The 16,200-nt window shown below is 44.9% G+C and overlaps 1 protein-coding gene across 1 annotated transcript in view; it reads right to left on the bottom strand.

Moving 5' to 3' along the window:
• The window catches only part of cacna1bb (calcium channel, voltage-dependent, N type, alpha 1B subunit, b), a 219,981-nt gene that overhangs the window by 123,000 nt on the left and 80,781 nt on the right, over positions 1-16,200 (bottom strand). The window contains exons 5-7 of the mRNA XM_045689930.1: positions 15,093-15,184; positions 13,500-13,652; positions 10,962-11,149 (exon numbers count right to left, since the gene is read on the bottom strand). Coding sequence (XP_045545886.1) covers positions 10,962-11,149; positions 13,500-13,652; positions 15,093-15,184 — 433 coding nt within the window. The remainder of the gene's footprint in view (positions 1-10,961; positions 11,150-13,499; positions 13,653-15,092; positions 15,185-16,200) is intronic.

Here is a 16,200-nt window from a genome sequence, read left to right as displayed (position 1 = left end):
ACATCATATCAGTCTCAATGTGGCCCCTCTCACTCTGCACCAACCGTTTGCCCCTCCTCTCTGTGATGGTTGTGACAGTACAGGATACCATTGCGATGGGGTCAAGGTGCGCCCAGACTACAGTGACTCAGATGCCTCTAATGAGGCGAGAGACAACAAAGACTACTGTGACCATGAAACTAGAACCACAAGGACTACAGTGACAGTGAAATTAGGACCACAACCACTACTGTGACCATAAAACTAGGACCACAACCATGACTGTGACCATGAAATTAGGACCATAGAGAATACTGTGGCCATGAAACTAGGACCACAAGGACTACCGTGTCCGTGAAGCTAGGACCACAAAGACTACTGTAACCAAACAAAAATACACATTAAACCTTAAAGGGGGCACAATGACCACATGTACATTTACTTTTTTGTTGTGGGTAGATCAGTTTTAATATTGCAGACAGATTGTAACTTCCATCAATGTAATTGTCTGCATCATTTCCAACCCCCCCCATATATTTTTGGGGTAAATATACAGTATCAGTCAAAAGTTTGGACACACCTACTCATTCCAGGGTTTTTCTTTATTCGCCTGGAATATTATTCCAACAGTCTTGAAGGAGTTCCCACATATGCTGAGCACTTGTTGGCTGCTTTTTCTTCCCTTGGTTTGGGATGAGTCGGCCCGCCATCTCAATTGGGTTGAGGTCGGGTGATTGTGGAGGCCAGGTCATCTGATGCAGCGCTCCATCACTCTCCTTCTTGGTGAAATGGCCCTTACACAGCCTGGAGATGTATTTTGGGCCATTGTCCTGTTGAAAAACAAATGATAGTCCCACTAAGCGCAAACCAGATGGGATGGCCTATCACTGCAGAATGCTGTGGTAGCCATGCTGGTTAAGTGTGCCTTGAATTCTAAATAAATCACAGACAGTGTCACCAGCAAAGCACCCCCACACCATCACACCTCCTCCTTCACGCTTCACGGTGGGAACCACACATGCAGAGATCATCCGTTCACCTCCTCTGCGTCTCATAAAGATACGGTGGTTGGAACCAAAAATCTTGACTCATCAGACCAAAGAACAGACTTCCACCAGACTAATGTTCATTGCTCGTGTTTCTTGGCCCAAGCAAGTCTCTTCTTATTATTGGTGTCCTTTAGTAGTGGTTTCTTTGCAGCAATTCAACCATGAAGGCCTGATTTACGCAGTCTCCTCTGAACAGTTGATGTTGAGATGTGTCTGTTACATGAACTCTGTGAAGCATTTATTTGGGCTGCAATTTCTGAGGCTGGTAACTCTAAGTAACTTATCCTCTGCAGAAGAGGTAACACCAGGTCTTGTATTCCTGTGGCAGTCTTCATTTTTAACAAGGCACACCTGTTAATTGAAATGCATTCCAGGTCACTACCTCATGAAGCTGGTTGATAAAATGCCAAGAGTGTGCAAAGCTGTCATCAAGGTAAAGGATGGCTACTTTGAAGAATATTAAATATAAAATATATTTTGATTTGTTTAACACTTGTTTCTTTACTACATGATTCAATATGTGTTATTTCATAGTTTTGATGTCTTCACTGCTATTCTACAATGTAGAAAATAGTACAAATAAAGAAAAACCCTTGAATGAGTAGGTGTGTCCAAACTTTTGACTGGTACTGTGTGTATATATATACATACATATCTTATATTATCAAGTATTATCATATAAATATATCTTATCATATATTTTCCTTTATTATTTTTCGCTGACCCTACCACCGCTCCCCTAATTGGAGTAAACTAATGAACAACAACATTTAGGCTTTTATATCCAGCTTATACACACTATATGACTATATGTTCATTGACTGTTACATAACCATGCCCATACAAAGACAATCACACTGCATTAACCCGGGCTGTCCTCTAACCCAAACAATCTTGGTCGACTGAAAGTCGTCTGTTGTTTCGACCAATCGATTGCTCGAAATTTGTAAACATTTGTTTTTCCATATATAGACAAACCCTCACTTTCCTTTTGTTTTAATAAAATCAACTATGTGCTTATTGTCGTTATCCTGTTGGAAGGTGAACCTTTGCCCCAGTCTGAGGTCCTGAGCGCTCTGGAGCAGGTTTTCATCAAGGATCTCTGTACTTTGGTCTGTTCATCTTTCTCTCGATCCTGACAAGTCTCCCCACAGCATGATGCTGCCACCACCATGCTTCACCGTCGGGATGGTGCCATGTTTCCTCCAGACGTAACGCTTGGCATTCAGGCCAAAGAGTTCAACCTTGGTTTCATCAGACTAGAGAATCTTGTTTCTCATGGTCTGAGAGTCTTTAGGTGCCTTTTGGCAAACTCCAAACGGGCTGTCATGTGCCTTTTACTGAGGAGCGGCTTCCGTCTGGCCACTCTACCATAAAGGCCTGATTGGTGGAGTGCTGCAGAGATGGTTGTCCTTCTGGAAGGTTGTCCCATCTCCACAGAGGAACTCTGGAGCTCAATCTGAGCGACCATCGGTTTCTTGGCCACCTCCCTGACCAAGGCCCTTCTCCCCCGATTGCTCAGTTTGGCCGGGCGGCCAGCTCTAGGAAGAGTCTTGGTGATTCCAAATTTCTTCCATTTATGAATGATGGAGGCCACTGTGTTCTTGAGGACCTTCAATGCTGCAGAATTTTTTTGGTACAATTCCCCAGATCTGTGCCTTGACACAATCCTGTCTCGGAGCTCTACGAACAATTCCTTCGACCTGATGGTTTGGTTTTTGCTCTGACATGCACTGTCAACTGTGGGACCTTATATAAACAGGTGTGTGCCTTTACAAATCATGTATAGGCCTACTTCCATGTTTTTCCCAAGTATAGCATAGGTTGTGAACTCTGCAAACAATGTGTCCACTCCGACATTGAGAACAGGAAGGCTGGAATAATATAGAATGCATTAAAATAAGTGACCATAACCAAAGTAACAAACATTGTAGATTAGAAATCATAGGAATTAACGGTAAATGTACTACTGGTGATAAATGTTACGGGGAATTGATCGACACTAACAATTAAATGCAAACATTTCACACGAAGACGTTATGAAACAATGAATGTGCACAAATTGGCAGAAGAGAGCACATTCTGGAGTGAGAAGTGCATTGTGCATCTGGGTGCATGGTCAATCCGATGTTTGCATTGGCCATGCAGCATTTACGGTGATGTGGCCTCAACAGAAATCAGGGCATTCATACTTCTTGCGCTTTGCGGAGCAGTGCAGATCTGTTGTCAAGGAAGTGAGTTTGTATTTATACAGGGTGTACCGCCCCAAGCTACCGTCAACCAATCACGTCAATGCGGAGCTATACAGAGCCCTAGGCATTGTTACAAAATTTGGGAGGCGCATAACAATGTCGTACGGAACTCGATTTGGCCTCTGTATGCCTCTGGAGGCTCCACAATTATCTCACACCCTCCATATGGAGCCTCCGACCACCTTTTCGAATCAAGCAAAAATTGGCTTTTAGTCTCGGCCTCTGCAATTCAGTTCACTGAGATGGCCGCAAATATATATATTTGCTACTGCTTGACTAAAACAACCTCCGTCGACCAACAGCCAACGACCAAACAATCGACCAGTCGACTAATTGGGGCCCTAACCCGATTACATGTTACCAATAAAGCTACACATGCCATTTACCACCAACTCTGTGGCCTTGTAGTTAGAGTGTCCGTCCTGCAATTGGAAGGTTTGGGGTTTTATTCCCTGGTCGAGTCCTATCAAAGACTCTAGAAATGGGACTTGATTCCTCTCTGCTTGGCACTCAGCATTAAGGAGATGGATTGTGGGTAAGGCCCTGCAATAGGCAAGCATCCTGTCCAGGGGATGTACATTTATCTGCCTCATGCTACAGAAACAGGCCAGATGGGCTCCTGCACTATTTTGACTTGAACAAGGCTACTTACTTTATGCCATTTACCAGAGGCTTTTATCCAAAGCAAGATCACACTACATTCAGACAAAGCTGCCATCAGTTCAAGGGAGATAAAGTCCTCTGTACATCATGCGGTCGGGATGTGACCGCTGTTCCAAGGAGGATTATGGGGGACATAAAGTAAAACATGACACTGCAGAGGTGATTAGAGATGGTTCTAGTTAGCCGGCAGTCATTAGGTTGCCAGGAGAGAGGGAGAGACAGACAGAGAGAGATAGAGAGAGAGAGACAAAGGGAGAGATAGAGAGAGAGACAGAGAGAGAGAGCGCATATTAAAATCAACTGGCATGAAATGAAGATTGCCACATTATTAATGCTGGGAACCACCCCCGCTCACTAGAACAGCAGCATCTAGCCTGACTGGGCCTGCGTCCCAAATGGCAACCGTTTCCTTATATAGTGCACACTACTTTTAATCAGGGCCCATACAGCTCTAGTCAAAAGTGGTGCACTACATAGGGAATAGGGTGCCATTTTGGAAGCAGCCTAGGATCAGAGCAGCAGTCAGCAAGAAACAAGAGAGAAATATACAGAGAGAAACACAATGAGCGACAGAGGGGTAGAGAAAGAGAATGATTTACTGAATGTTTAGTACTCAGCATTAAGGAGATGGATTGTGGGTAAGGCCCTGCAATAGGCAAGCATCCTGTCCAGGGGATGTACATTTATCTGCCTCATGCTACAGAAACAGGCCAGATGGGCTCCTGCACTATTTTGACTTGAACAAGGCTACTTACTTTATGCCATTTACCAGAGGCTTTTATCCAAAGCAAGATCACACTACATTCAGACAAAGCTGCCATCAGTTCAAGGGAGATAAAGTCCTCTGTACATCATGCGGTCGGGATGTGACCGCTGTTCCAAGGAGGATTATGGGGGACATAAAGTAAAACATGACACAGCAGAGGTGATTAGAGATGGTTCTAGTTAGCCGGCAGTCATTAGGTTGCCAGGAGAGAGGGAGAGACAGACAGAGAGAGAGAGAGCGAGATTGAGAGACAGAGTGCATATTAAAATCAACCGGCATGAAATGAAGATTGCCACATTATTAATGCTGGGAACCACCCCCGCTCACTAGAACAGCAGCATCTAGCCTGACTGGGCCTGCGTCCCAAATGGCAACCTTTTCCTTATATAGTGCACACTACTTTTAATCAGGGCCCATACGGATCTGGTCAAAAGTAGTGCACTACATAGGAAATAGGGTGCCTCCAATCGTTAATTTTGGTACAGCGTGTCGCCGCATCTCCTCATTATCAGATGATCATCAGCTGCTGTCAAACACACGTGGATTTGAAAAGGCGATTATTTTCCTCAATAGCATGCAGCGAATTCTCTCACTCTCACTCTCACTCTCACTCTCACTCTCACTCTCACTCTCACTCTCACTCTCACACTCACTCTCACTCTCACTCTCACTCTCACTCTCACTCTCACTCTCACAGTGCCATAGTGTAGTGATATTAATGTACTGTTGCCTGTGCCTGGGCTAAGACACTTCCTGATCATCGCCCCTCTGGGCTCGGGATACCACAGAAACACTCCATTCCACAACATCAGCTGCCTGGGGCTGAGGAGAGGGAAGAGGGGGGGGGGTCGAGGGACAGAGTAGCACTCATTGCACCATTAAGCAGCATTCCCGTGGAGAGGATAAACTGCCATAAATCGACAAGGTTAACGCTGGGTTACGAGAACACGCAATGTACAGAATGGAGTGGGGCTTGTGCTCTTATATCATTATGCCACTGTGTTGTTCCTCCCCCTACAACCATACTAAGTACACACATGCATGCATGCACACAGGCATGTATAAACACACACACACACACACACACACACACACACACACACACACACACACACACACACACATCCAGCCTCCTCACAATGCATTTGGTGTGATGTGCCATTATCACTGGGACTGACTCAGAGGCTGAATGTGTGAGCAAGACATAAGCAAGGTGTCAAAACCATCTGTTAAGATGCCTGCTTTACAATTCGCATGTGATCCCAAATGCAAATTAGAAAAAGTATATCGCGAGGCCGCATTCGTTGTAGTCGGGGACTTTAACAAAGGACATTTAAGGAAAATTCTCCCAAAATTCCACGAACACATCTCTTGCCCCACTTGCGAGAGAAATACTACATTGTTATTCTCCATTCTGAGACGGATACAAAGCCCTGTGCAACTGTGTCCTAGATTTCCTGACGAACCGACCCCAGGTGGTGAGGGTTGGAAACAACACTGGGGCACCCCAGGGGTGTGTGCTAAGCCCCCTCCTGTACTCCCTGTTCCCCCATGAATGTGTGGCCATGCACGACTCCAACTCAATCATCAAGTTTTCTGATGTCACGACAGTGGTAGGCCTGATTACCAACAACAACCAGACAGCCTACAGGGAGGAGGTGAGAGCCCTGGCGGAGTGGTGCCAGGAAAATAACTTCTCCCTCAATGTCAACAAATGTCACGTCCTGGCCAGTATATAAAGTTAATTGTTTTGTAGTTTGGTCAGGGCGTGGCAGAGGGTATTTGTTTTATGTGGTTCGGGGTGGTGTGTTTGTTAAAAGGGTGTTTGGTTTAGTATTTCCGGGTTTTGGTTTATGTCTAGGTAGTTCTATGTGGAGTCTAGTGAGTGTATGTCTATGTTTGGTTAATTGGGGTTGGGACTCTCAGTTGAAGGCAGGTGTTGTCTATCTGCCTTTGATTGAGAGTCCCATATATTAGGGTGTGTTTGTGTTTGTGATTTGTGGGTGATTGTTCTGTGTTGGCCTATGCTAGCCAGACTGTTTGTAGTTGTTCGTTCGTTCTTTTGTTTTGTGATTTTTGTACGTTCATTTTTGGAAGTAAATAAATTCTCAAGATGAGCATACACGTACCTGCTGCGTATTGGTCCACATTTTCCAACGATGATTTCGTTATATCATCAGAGGACGAAGACAACCGTGACAACAAAACAAAGAAGCTGATTGTGGACTACATGAGACGGAAGAGGTAGCACGCCCCCATCCTCATCGATGGGGCCACAGTGGATATGGTCAAAGGCTTCATGTTCCTCAGCGTGCACATCACTGAGGACCTGATATGGTCTCACCACACCGACACCATGGTGAAGAAGGCACAACAGCACCTCTACAACCTCAGGCGGCTGAAGAAATTCGGCATAAGACTCTCACATACTTCTACAGATGCACCATTGTAAGCATTGTGTAGGGCTGCATCACTCCCTGGTACGGCAACTGCACCACCCTCAACCGCATGGCTCTCCAGAGGGTGGTGCGGTCAACACAACACATCATCAGGGGCACGCTGCCTGTCTTCCAGGACATTTCCACCACTCAGTGTCAAAGAAAGGCCAAGAAAATCCTTAAGGATCTCAGTCACCCAAACCACCCAAGTCACCCACCCACATACAATTGGCTATCGTCTGGCAGACGGAGACAGTACAAGTGCATCAGTGCCAAAATAGAGAGACTAAAAAAACAAATAAAGCCATCCTCTGTATACCGCCCCTACCTTGTCACAACACAACTGACTGGCTCAAACACATTAAGAAGGAAAGAAATTCCACAAATACATTTTTAACAAGGCCTTTCACTCATGAAGCTGGTTGAGAGAACGCCAAGTGTGTGCAAAGCAGTCATCAAGGCAAAGGGTGGCTACTTTGAAGAATCTCAAATCTAAAATATATTTTGATTTGTTTAACACTTAGTTACTACATGATTCCATATGTGTTATTTCATAGTTTTGATGTCTTCACTACTATTATACAAAGTAGAAAATAGTGAAAATAAAGAAAAACCCTGGTGTGTCCAAACTTTTGGCTGGTACTGTAGCTCATTCTAAAATGTATACTACTGTACTTTGTTTTTTAATTACACTTTATACACACCACTTATTTATTTATACACTGTGTTCTTGGCATGGCTCACTCTAATATATCTACTGCTGTACATATCATTCTTATATCTTGTGTAAATTAATCTGGTGTACATATGTATAGAAACAGGATGACCTGGGCACAATTTCGAGTCTCATACAAAAGGGTCTGAATACTTATGTAAATCAGGTATTTATGTTTGTTATTTTTTATAAATTTGTAAAAATTTACCAAAAACTGTTTTCGCTTTGTCATTATGGGGTATTGCGTGTAGATTGATGAGGAAAGTGTTTTATTTAATACATTTTAGAATAAGGCTGTAACGTAACAAAATATGGAAAAAGGGAAGGGATCTGAATACTTTCTGAATGCACTGTACTTATGTATATATTGCATTGTGATTACTGTTACAGTGCTATTTGGGTTGTTAATTGGATTCAACCCAACATTCTTACTTTCTTTTCTTTTTTTACGTTTTAATTATTTGTGTACTTGATTGACATTTTACTGCATTGCTAGGAGCTAGTTACATAAGCATTTCACTGCACACACTATAACATCTAATAAACTGTGTACGAGGCCAATAAACTTTGATTGAGAGAGACAGAGGGGAGAGTGAGCAATAGAAATGAAGACCAAAATAATGCCAGGACAACAAATACAAATTCTATCTACAGTAGACACCGTTGCCCTAGAGCACACAAAGAATGCACCACAGGTAACTTCCACAAGGCTGTGAACCATCTAAGAGACAAGGCAAGCTAGGGCCTTCTATGCCATCATAAGGAACATAAAACTCAACATCCCAATTAGGGAAATACTTCAATCAGTTGTAGAACCCATTGCCCTCTATGGTTGTGAGGTCTCACCAACCAAGAATTCACAAAATGGGACAAACGCCCAATTGAGACATACAGAATTCTGCAAAAATATACTTTGTGTACAATGCAAACCCCCAAACAATGCATGCAGAATTAACACCATACCTGCTAGCTCCAGAAAAGAGCTGTTCAATTCTACAACCACCTAGAAGGAAGTGATGCCCACCCATTCCACCACAAAGCCCTCATCTACAGAGAGAAAAGTCCCCTCAGCCAGCTGGTTCTGGGGCATTGTTCACAATCACAAACAGACCCCCAGGACAGCAACACAATAAACGCAAACAAATTATGAAAGAGCAAAAAGAGAACTATTTGACACTGGAAAGAATCAACCAAAGAAAACAGAGCAAGTTGGAAGGCTATCTGGCCTTTAACAGAGAGTACACAGTGGCAGAACACCTGAGCACTGTGACTGACCCCAAATGATGAACATCCTGGACTATGCACAGACTCAGTGAGCACAGCCTTGCTATTGAGAAAGGTCACCATAGGCAGACCTGACTCTCAAGAGAAGACAAGTTATGTGCCGACTGTCCACAAAATGAGGTGGAAACTGAGCTGCACTTCCTGACCTCCTGCCAAATGTATGACCATATTAGAGACACATATTTCCCTCAGATTACACAGACCCACAAAGAATTCAAAAACATATCAAACATTGATAAACCCCATATCTGTTAGGAGAAATACTGCAGTGTGCAATCACAGCATAAAGATTTGTAGCCCGTTGCCATGAGAAAAGGGCAACCAGTGCAGCACAAACAACACTGTAAATACCACCAATATTTATCTGTTCAATTATCTTCCCTAACAATTAGTACTACAACTATTTGCACATTGATGAAACACTGTGCGTAGCTAATAATATAACACTTTAAATGTCTTCATCTTTTTCACATCTTTTGTTGATGTTGTTGAATTTGATTCTTCTCACTTTTGTTGATTGTTTATTTCATTTGCTTTGGCAATGTAAACATATGTTTCCCATGCCAACAAAGCCCCTTCGAATTAAACTGAATCACTGATAGAAAGAGATGGGAGAGAGCAAGGGGAGAGGGAGGAAAGAGATAGATAAAAGGGAAGAGAGGGAGAGATAAAGAGGAGAGGAAGAAATGAAGGGGAGAGGAAGAGAGAGAGGGACAGGAAGCGACAGGTGCACTAAAAGCCAGGTGAATCTGTTCCAACAGCAGCATGGATCCACACAGGTGGAGCTGCTCAGCATTACGAGAAAACAGGCAACAGGAGAGGCTTTATGAAGAGGAACAAGAGGAGGAGCATGGAGAGAAAAGGGAGGGGGAGGTATTGGTGCTGGAAGTTGTAGGGGGTTGCATATGCTGCTATCCTAGGATTTGGGGTGAAAAAGGAAAAAGCCAGAATGCAGCAGGGGGAAATCTAAACTGCCATCTGCTAGTCCTGGTTCTCCAACATGAGCTGGTCTTTATTCAAACTGTCTAGGCTAGGGCTGCAATATTCCGATAACTCCCCCAAAATGACCAGGTTCCCGGGGAATCAGAAGGGAATAAGAGGAAAACCTGAGCATTTTTGGAAAGTTACCAGCATTTTGCAATCCCAGTCTAGACAAAAACCACATTTAACTAATTCAGCTTTCCAACTCAAGACAGTGTGGAGCCAGGACCCAGGGAATTGCACGGATGTGTGCGTGTGTCTGTGTGTGTGTGTGTGTGTGTGTGTGTGTGACATTCTGTGCACATACACACACAGTGGCACAGCAGACAGGTACACTCCCTCCAGATCCCCTGTGCTGTTTGCTACTCAGTCATGTAGAACCCAAACTGACAAATCAAACCCCTACAGAAGCTCTCTCCATTCATGCTTTCTCTACACTGTCATGCTCCAGCTCACTGCATACCAGATAGAATACACAGAGATAGAAAGAACGTGTGTGATGTGTCAGCTTTAAGTTAAGAAAAGGTGAAACAGTGTTGTGTGTGTGTACTGTAGGGTTGCACATTTCCGAAAACTTTCCCCAAATCTCCCAGGATTCACGGATTTCCTGCTTATTCCCCGTCTGATTCTAAGGAATCTTCTGACCAGGATTTTGGGGGGAATTTTTAGGAAAGTTACTGGATTTTTGCTAACCTATTCATATTTGAGTTAAGAATACTGTAAGTGATATGTGGTTTGAGAAAGCGCAAAAGAGAGAGAGGGAGAAAGAGAGAGAGAACGAGAGAGAGAGAGAAGAAAGAAGTAGAGCGAGGGAAAGAAAGAGAGAGAGCTCACGTTGTAGAGGATGTCCACCCATCCCTCCATGGTGATGCACTGGAAGACGGTGAGCACGGCGAACAGGATGTTGTCAAAGTTGGTGATGCCATAGTTGGGGCCGATCCAGTACTCTGTACACTCTGTACCGTTAGGACACATCCTGGCTGGGGCCTCTGTACCACAGGGGAACGCTGCCGCACGCTCACCTGGATGGGGGAGATGAGATGGTAGAGGGAGGGGGAGGGAGAGAGAGAGTAGGTGGGGGGAGGGAGAGGGAGGGAGGGAAGGGGGGAGGGAGCATTTGACTGGACAAATAACCATCATCCGAAATTCCATGACCGTCACAGCCCTAGTAATTACATATAAAACAAACACACTGGAAAATTACATTAGCTTAAAATACAACATACACACACATACAGTGCCTAGCGAAGGTCTACACACCCCTTGCACATTTTGTTACATTAAAATATAATCTACACATTTATTCAATTAGATTATATTCCTTATGGATGTTCACAACCTACTCCACATTTCCAAACTGAAAGAAAATGTTTTGAATATTTTTCAAATGAATAAAAAACACAAAATGAAGATGCATATGTCTTCCCACCCCAGAGGTAATACTTGGTGGAAGCACCTTTGGCAGCCATTACAGCTGTGAATCATTTTGAATAAGATTCTACCAACTTTCTACCAACTGTCACGTCCTGACCAGTAAAGGAGTTGTTTGTTATTGTAGTGTGGTCAGGGCGTGTCAGGGGGGTGTTTGTTTAGTGTGTTTCGGGGGTTTTGGGCAATGTTCTATGTTAGTCTATTTCTATGTCTGTGTCTATGTATTCTATTTCTATGCTAAGTTTATTGGGTTGACCTTCAATTGGAGGCAGCTGTTCCTCGTTGCCTCTAATTGAAGGTCCTATTTAATAGGGGTGTTTGTTCATTGGGATTTGTGGGTAGTTGTTTCTCCGTATAGTACGAAAAAGAAAAAAAAATATGTATGAAATTAATTGAAATGTATGCATTCACTACTGTAAGTCGCTCTGGATAAGAGCGTCTGCTAAATGACTAAAATGTAAAAATGTAAAATTTGTCCTTACGCGACTGTTTTTCGTCGTTGTTTTTGTTCAAGTGTTTTGTTTCGTTTCTCTAATAAATAAGAAGATGAGCATACACATTCCCGCTGCGTTTTGGTCCACACCATACGACGAACGTGACACCAACTCTTAGGGCAACATTTATTTATAGTTTTTGTCAAAAATTGCTCAAGCTCAGTATATTTGGTTGGGAGTCATTGATGGACAGCAATATTCAAACGTTGTCTCAAGCAGATTTCAAGACACACCAGAATAGCTTTCCAAGAGGTGTTGAGTGTTCCTTAGTGGTCCAGCTTCATTCCTGAGGCTGGACCACTCAGGAATTTCCTTGAAAATCAGACACAAGGTTTGAATATTGCTGTCCATCAATGACTCCCATCCAAATGTACTGAGCCTGAGCAATTTCTACAAAAACAATGGATAAATGTTGCCATACGAGTTATGCAGAGTTTGTAGAATCTTATTCAAAATGATTCACAGCTGTAATTGCTGCTGAAGGTGCTTCCACCAAATATTACTGGGGTGGGAAGACATACGCAATCAAGACATGTTTTTTATTTCTTTTTTTATTAATTTGGAACATTTCTATAATTCTTATTTTACTTTGAAAATGTGGAGTAGGGTGTGTAGATCGGTAAGGGGAAAAAAAATGTCATTTATTCCCTTCTGAGATGTAATTTTAAGGCAGCAAAATGTAAAGACTGTACAAGGGGTGTGTAGATGTTCACTAGCGACTGTACACACAGAAACACACTGACATGCACTCAGCGCTGAACGCAGCCGCACACCTGCTGAAGATTCACGTGCTTGACACACACACACACACACACACACACACACACACACAACTCAACATCTACACACACTTAGCACACTGTCAAGACCTTTCCACACCACCAGCATACAGGGGGTCAAATGCGTGCGCGCACACACACACACACACACACACACACACACACACACACACACACACACACACACACACACACACACACACACACACACACACACACACACACACACACACACACACACACACACACACACACAGCTCCAGCTGGGACAGCTGTCATCACTATGCTCAACTCACCCTCTACACCCTGCAGCTGGTAAAGTATGCATGCTGTAACTATCTACTATCAGATCCATGTTCAACTCTACACTCTACACGCTGACTCCAGTGGGAGAATATCTACATTTCAGCTCTGTCCACTCCTTCCCCAAACAGACATACTTATCCAACCTTGAGAGGTGAGCTAACAAAATCTGCCAATAAAAAAGCAGTCTATCAACATGTAAACAAGCCAGCGAGGCCTAAAACTTGGTACTCTGTGTTGCGTTCCCATTACCTATTGTGTGTGTGTGTATGTATGTCTGTGTGTGTTTGTCTGTGTGGTGTCTGTGCTGGTTTGTCTGTGTTTGTGTGTATGAACTATGTATGTGTAATCCATTGAGCACTCACCAGTGTCGACAGTGAAGCAGGTGGAGTGGAACTTGCCCATGTAGAACTCCACTCCGATGATGGCAAACATGAGTATGGCGAAGAAGAGCAGCATGCCTATCTGGAGCAGAGGCACCATGGCCTTCATGATAGACTTCAACACCACCTGAAGACCTGTGGAGAGAGATGGACCGGGGGTAGAGAGAGAGGTGGAGGGGGGAGATGAGGGGGTGGCAGGGGAAGGAGAAAGGTAGAGGGGTAGAGAGAGAGGTGGAGGGGGGAGGGAGAGAGGTGAAGGTGGTAGAGAGAGAAGTGGAAGGGGGAGGGAGAGAGATGGAGGGGGTAGGGAGAGAGGTGGAGGGGTAGGGAGAGAGGTGGAAGGAGGAGGGAGAGAGTTGGAGGGGGTAGGGAGAGAGGTGGAAGGGGGAGAGAGAGGTGGAGGGGGAGGGAGAGAGTTGGAGGGGGAATGGAGAGAGTTGGAGGGGGGAATGGAGAGAGGTGGAGGGGGAGAGAGGTGGAGGGGGAGAGAGAGAGGTGGAGGGGGTAAGGAGAGAGGTGGAGGGGGAGAGAGGTGGAGGAAGAGAGAGAGAGGTGGAGGGGGTAAGGAGAGAGGTGGAGGGGGAGGGAGGTGGAGGAAGAGAGAGAGAGGTGGAGGGGGAGAGAGGTGGAGGAAGAGAGAGAGAGGTGGAGGGGGTAAGGAGAGAGGTGGAGGGGGAAGGGAGAGAGAGTTGGAGGGGGAATGGAGAGAAGTGGTGGGGGAATGGAGAGAGGTGGAGGGGAGAGAGAGATGGGGAGGGAGAGAGTTAGAGGGGGAATGGAGAGAGATGGAGGGGGAGAGAGGTGGAGGGGAATGGAGAGAGGTGGAGGGGGAATGGAGATAGGTGGAGGGGGTAAGGAGAGAGGTGGAGGGGGTAAGGAGAGAGGTGGAGGGGGGAGAGAGGTGGAGGGGGAATGTAGAGAGGTGGAGGGGGTAAGGAGAGAGGTGGAGGGGGGAGAGAGGTGGAGGGGGAATGGAGAGAGGTGGAGGTAGAGGGAGAGAGGTGGAGGGGGGTAAGGAGAGAGGTGGAGGGGGTAAGGAGAGAGGTGGAGGGGGTAAGGAGAGAGGTGGAGGGGTAGGGAGAGAGGTGGAGGGGTAGGGAGAGAGGTGGAGGGGGTAAGGAGAGAGGTGGAGGGGGTAAGGAGAGAGGTGGAGGGGTAAGGAGAGAGGTGGAGGGGGTAAGGAGAGAGGTGGAGGGGTAAGGAGAGAGGTGGAGGGGGTAAGGAGAGAGGTGGAGGGGTAAGGAGAGAGGTGGAGGGGTAGGGAGAGAGGTGGAGGGGTAAGGAGAGTGGTGGAGGGGGTAAGGAGAGAGGTGGAGGGGTAGGGAGAGAGGTGGAGGGGTAAGGAGAGTGGTGGAGGGGGAATGGAGAGAGGTGGAGGTTGTAGGGAGAGAGGGTACCATTGGTATGTAGTCCATGTAAGGTAAAATAAGATATGTTATTTGTCTAGTCAGTTTGTGTTTGTGTTTTGAAAAGCGAATGATCTGTTTAAAAATCTTGAATCTTTCATTCATGCTACAGTAACGTTATGGTGCACACTGAGCAACCTTTGACCTGTTGTTGATGTCAGTGACTTACTGGGGATGCCAGACACCAGTTTGAGAGGTCTGAGTACTCTCACCGCCCGCAGAGTCCTCAGGTCAAAGTCTGAGCCCACCGTAGCCAGGATCCTGTTCAGGTACACACAAGACAACGGAAGGCGAGTCAGGTGAGTGCATTCAGAAGACGCATGTCTACTCAGGGCCATATTCAGTACCTATCACACAGCCTATAGCATAATAATTACTGTTTGATTACATGTGCTATCAAATTTGAATCCGCCTGATTCCCCCTTTCTCTCTCTCTCTCAAGATGTGTTCCCAGTGGAGCAGCGAGCAGCAGGTCATTGTGTGTGAACGTCAGCTTCAGAGCCACAGCTGGCAGGCTGCATTAGAAGCAGAGACAACTAAGTGCTGCACTAAAACCCACGCTCTGGGCTGGAGAGAGAGAGAGAGAGAGAGGGGGAATTGGAAGGACAGGAAGAGAAGGAGAGGTGGACAGAGAGGGAGATATATATGGATTATTGTGAGGAGAGAGGGAGTAGGAGGAGAGGATATAACGCATGAATATAAATAACAACGTAATGATTTAAGCTAAATAGAGGGAGGATAGAGGGATCGAGGAGAAGAGAGAGAGGTGTAGAGTAGCTTTATGGGTTGAGAGATCATGCAGGGTGTTGGAGGGTAAAGGCATTATGCATCACTACATGTGACAGAGTTGTTGCAACAACCCCACTGTGCATCCACACACACACACACACACACACACACACACACACACACACACACACACACACACACACACACACACACACACACACACACACACAAAGACCTGGGTTCATATACTATTTAGGGTATTTTAATTACTTTCAAAGACATTTGGAATAAGTATTTAGACATTTTTTTGGAAAACACAAGGGAATACCCTTGGAAAGTATTGGCAAACATTTGAAAATACTCATACTGTATTTGGAAATACTCAAATACACATACAAATAAATACTCCTACACTCCCATGCATTTGAACCCAGGTCTGTTTGGTTTTTGAAATACTTTGAAATACTTCAAATAGAAGTAGTTGCTTTGGGCCACATTATTTGAAAATACTCAAATACACAAAAAACAAGTATTTAATACACATGTAT

Source organism: Salmo salar, chromosome ssa11 (assembly GCF_905237065.1).
Source record: "Salmo salar chromosome ssa11, Ssal_v3.1, whole genome shotgun sequence".
Lineage (NCBI taxonomy): Eukaryota > Metazoa > Chordata > Actinopteri > Salmoniformes > Salmonidae > Salmo > Salmo salar.
The sequence above is the reverse complement of the archived record's forward strand: the minus strand, read 5'-3'. Positions and strand labels throughout refer to the sequence as shown.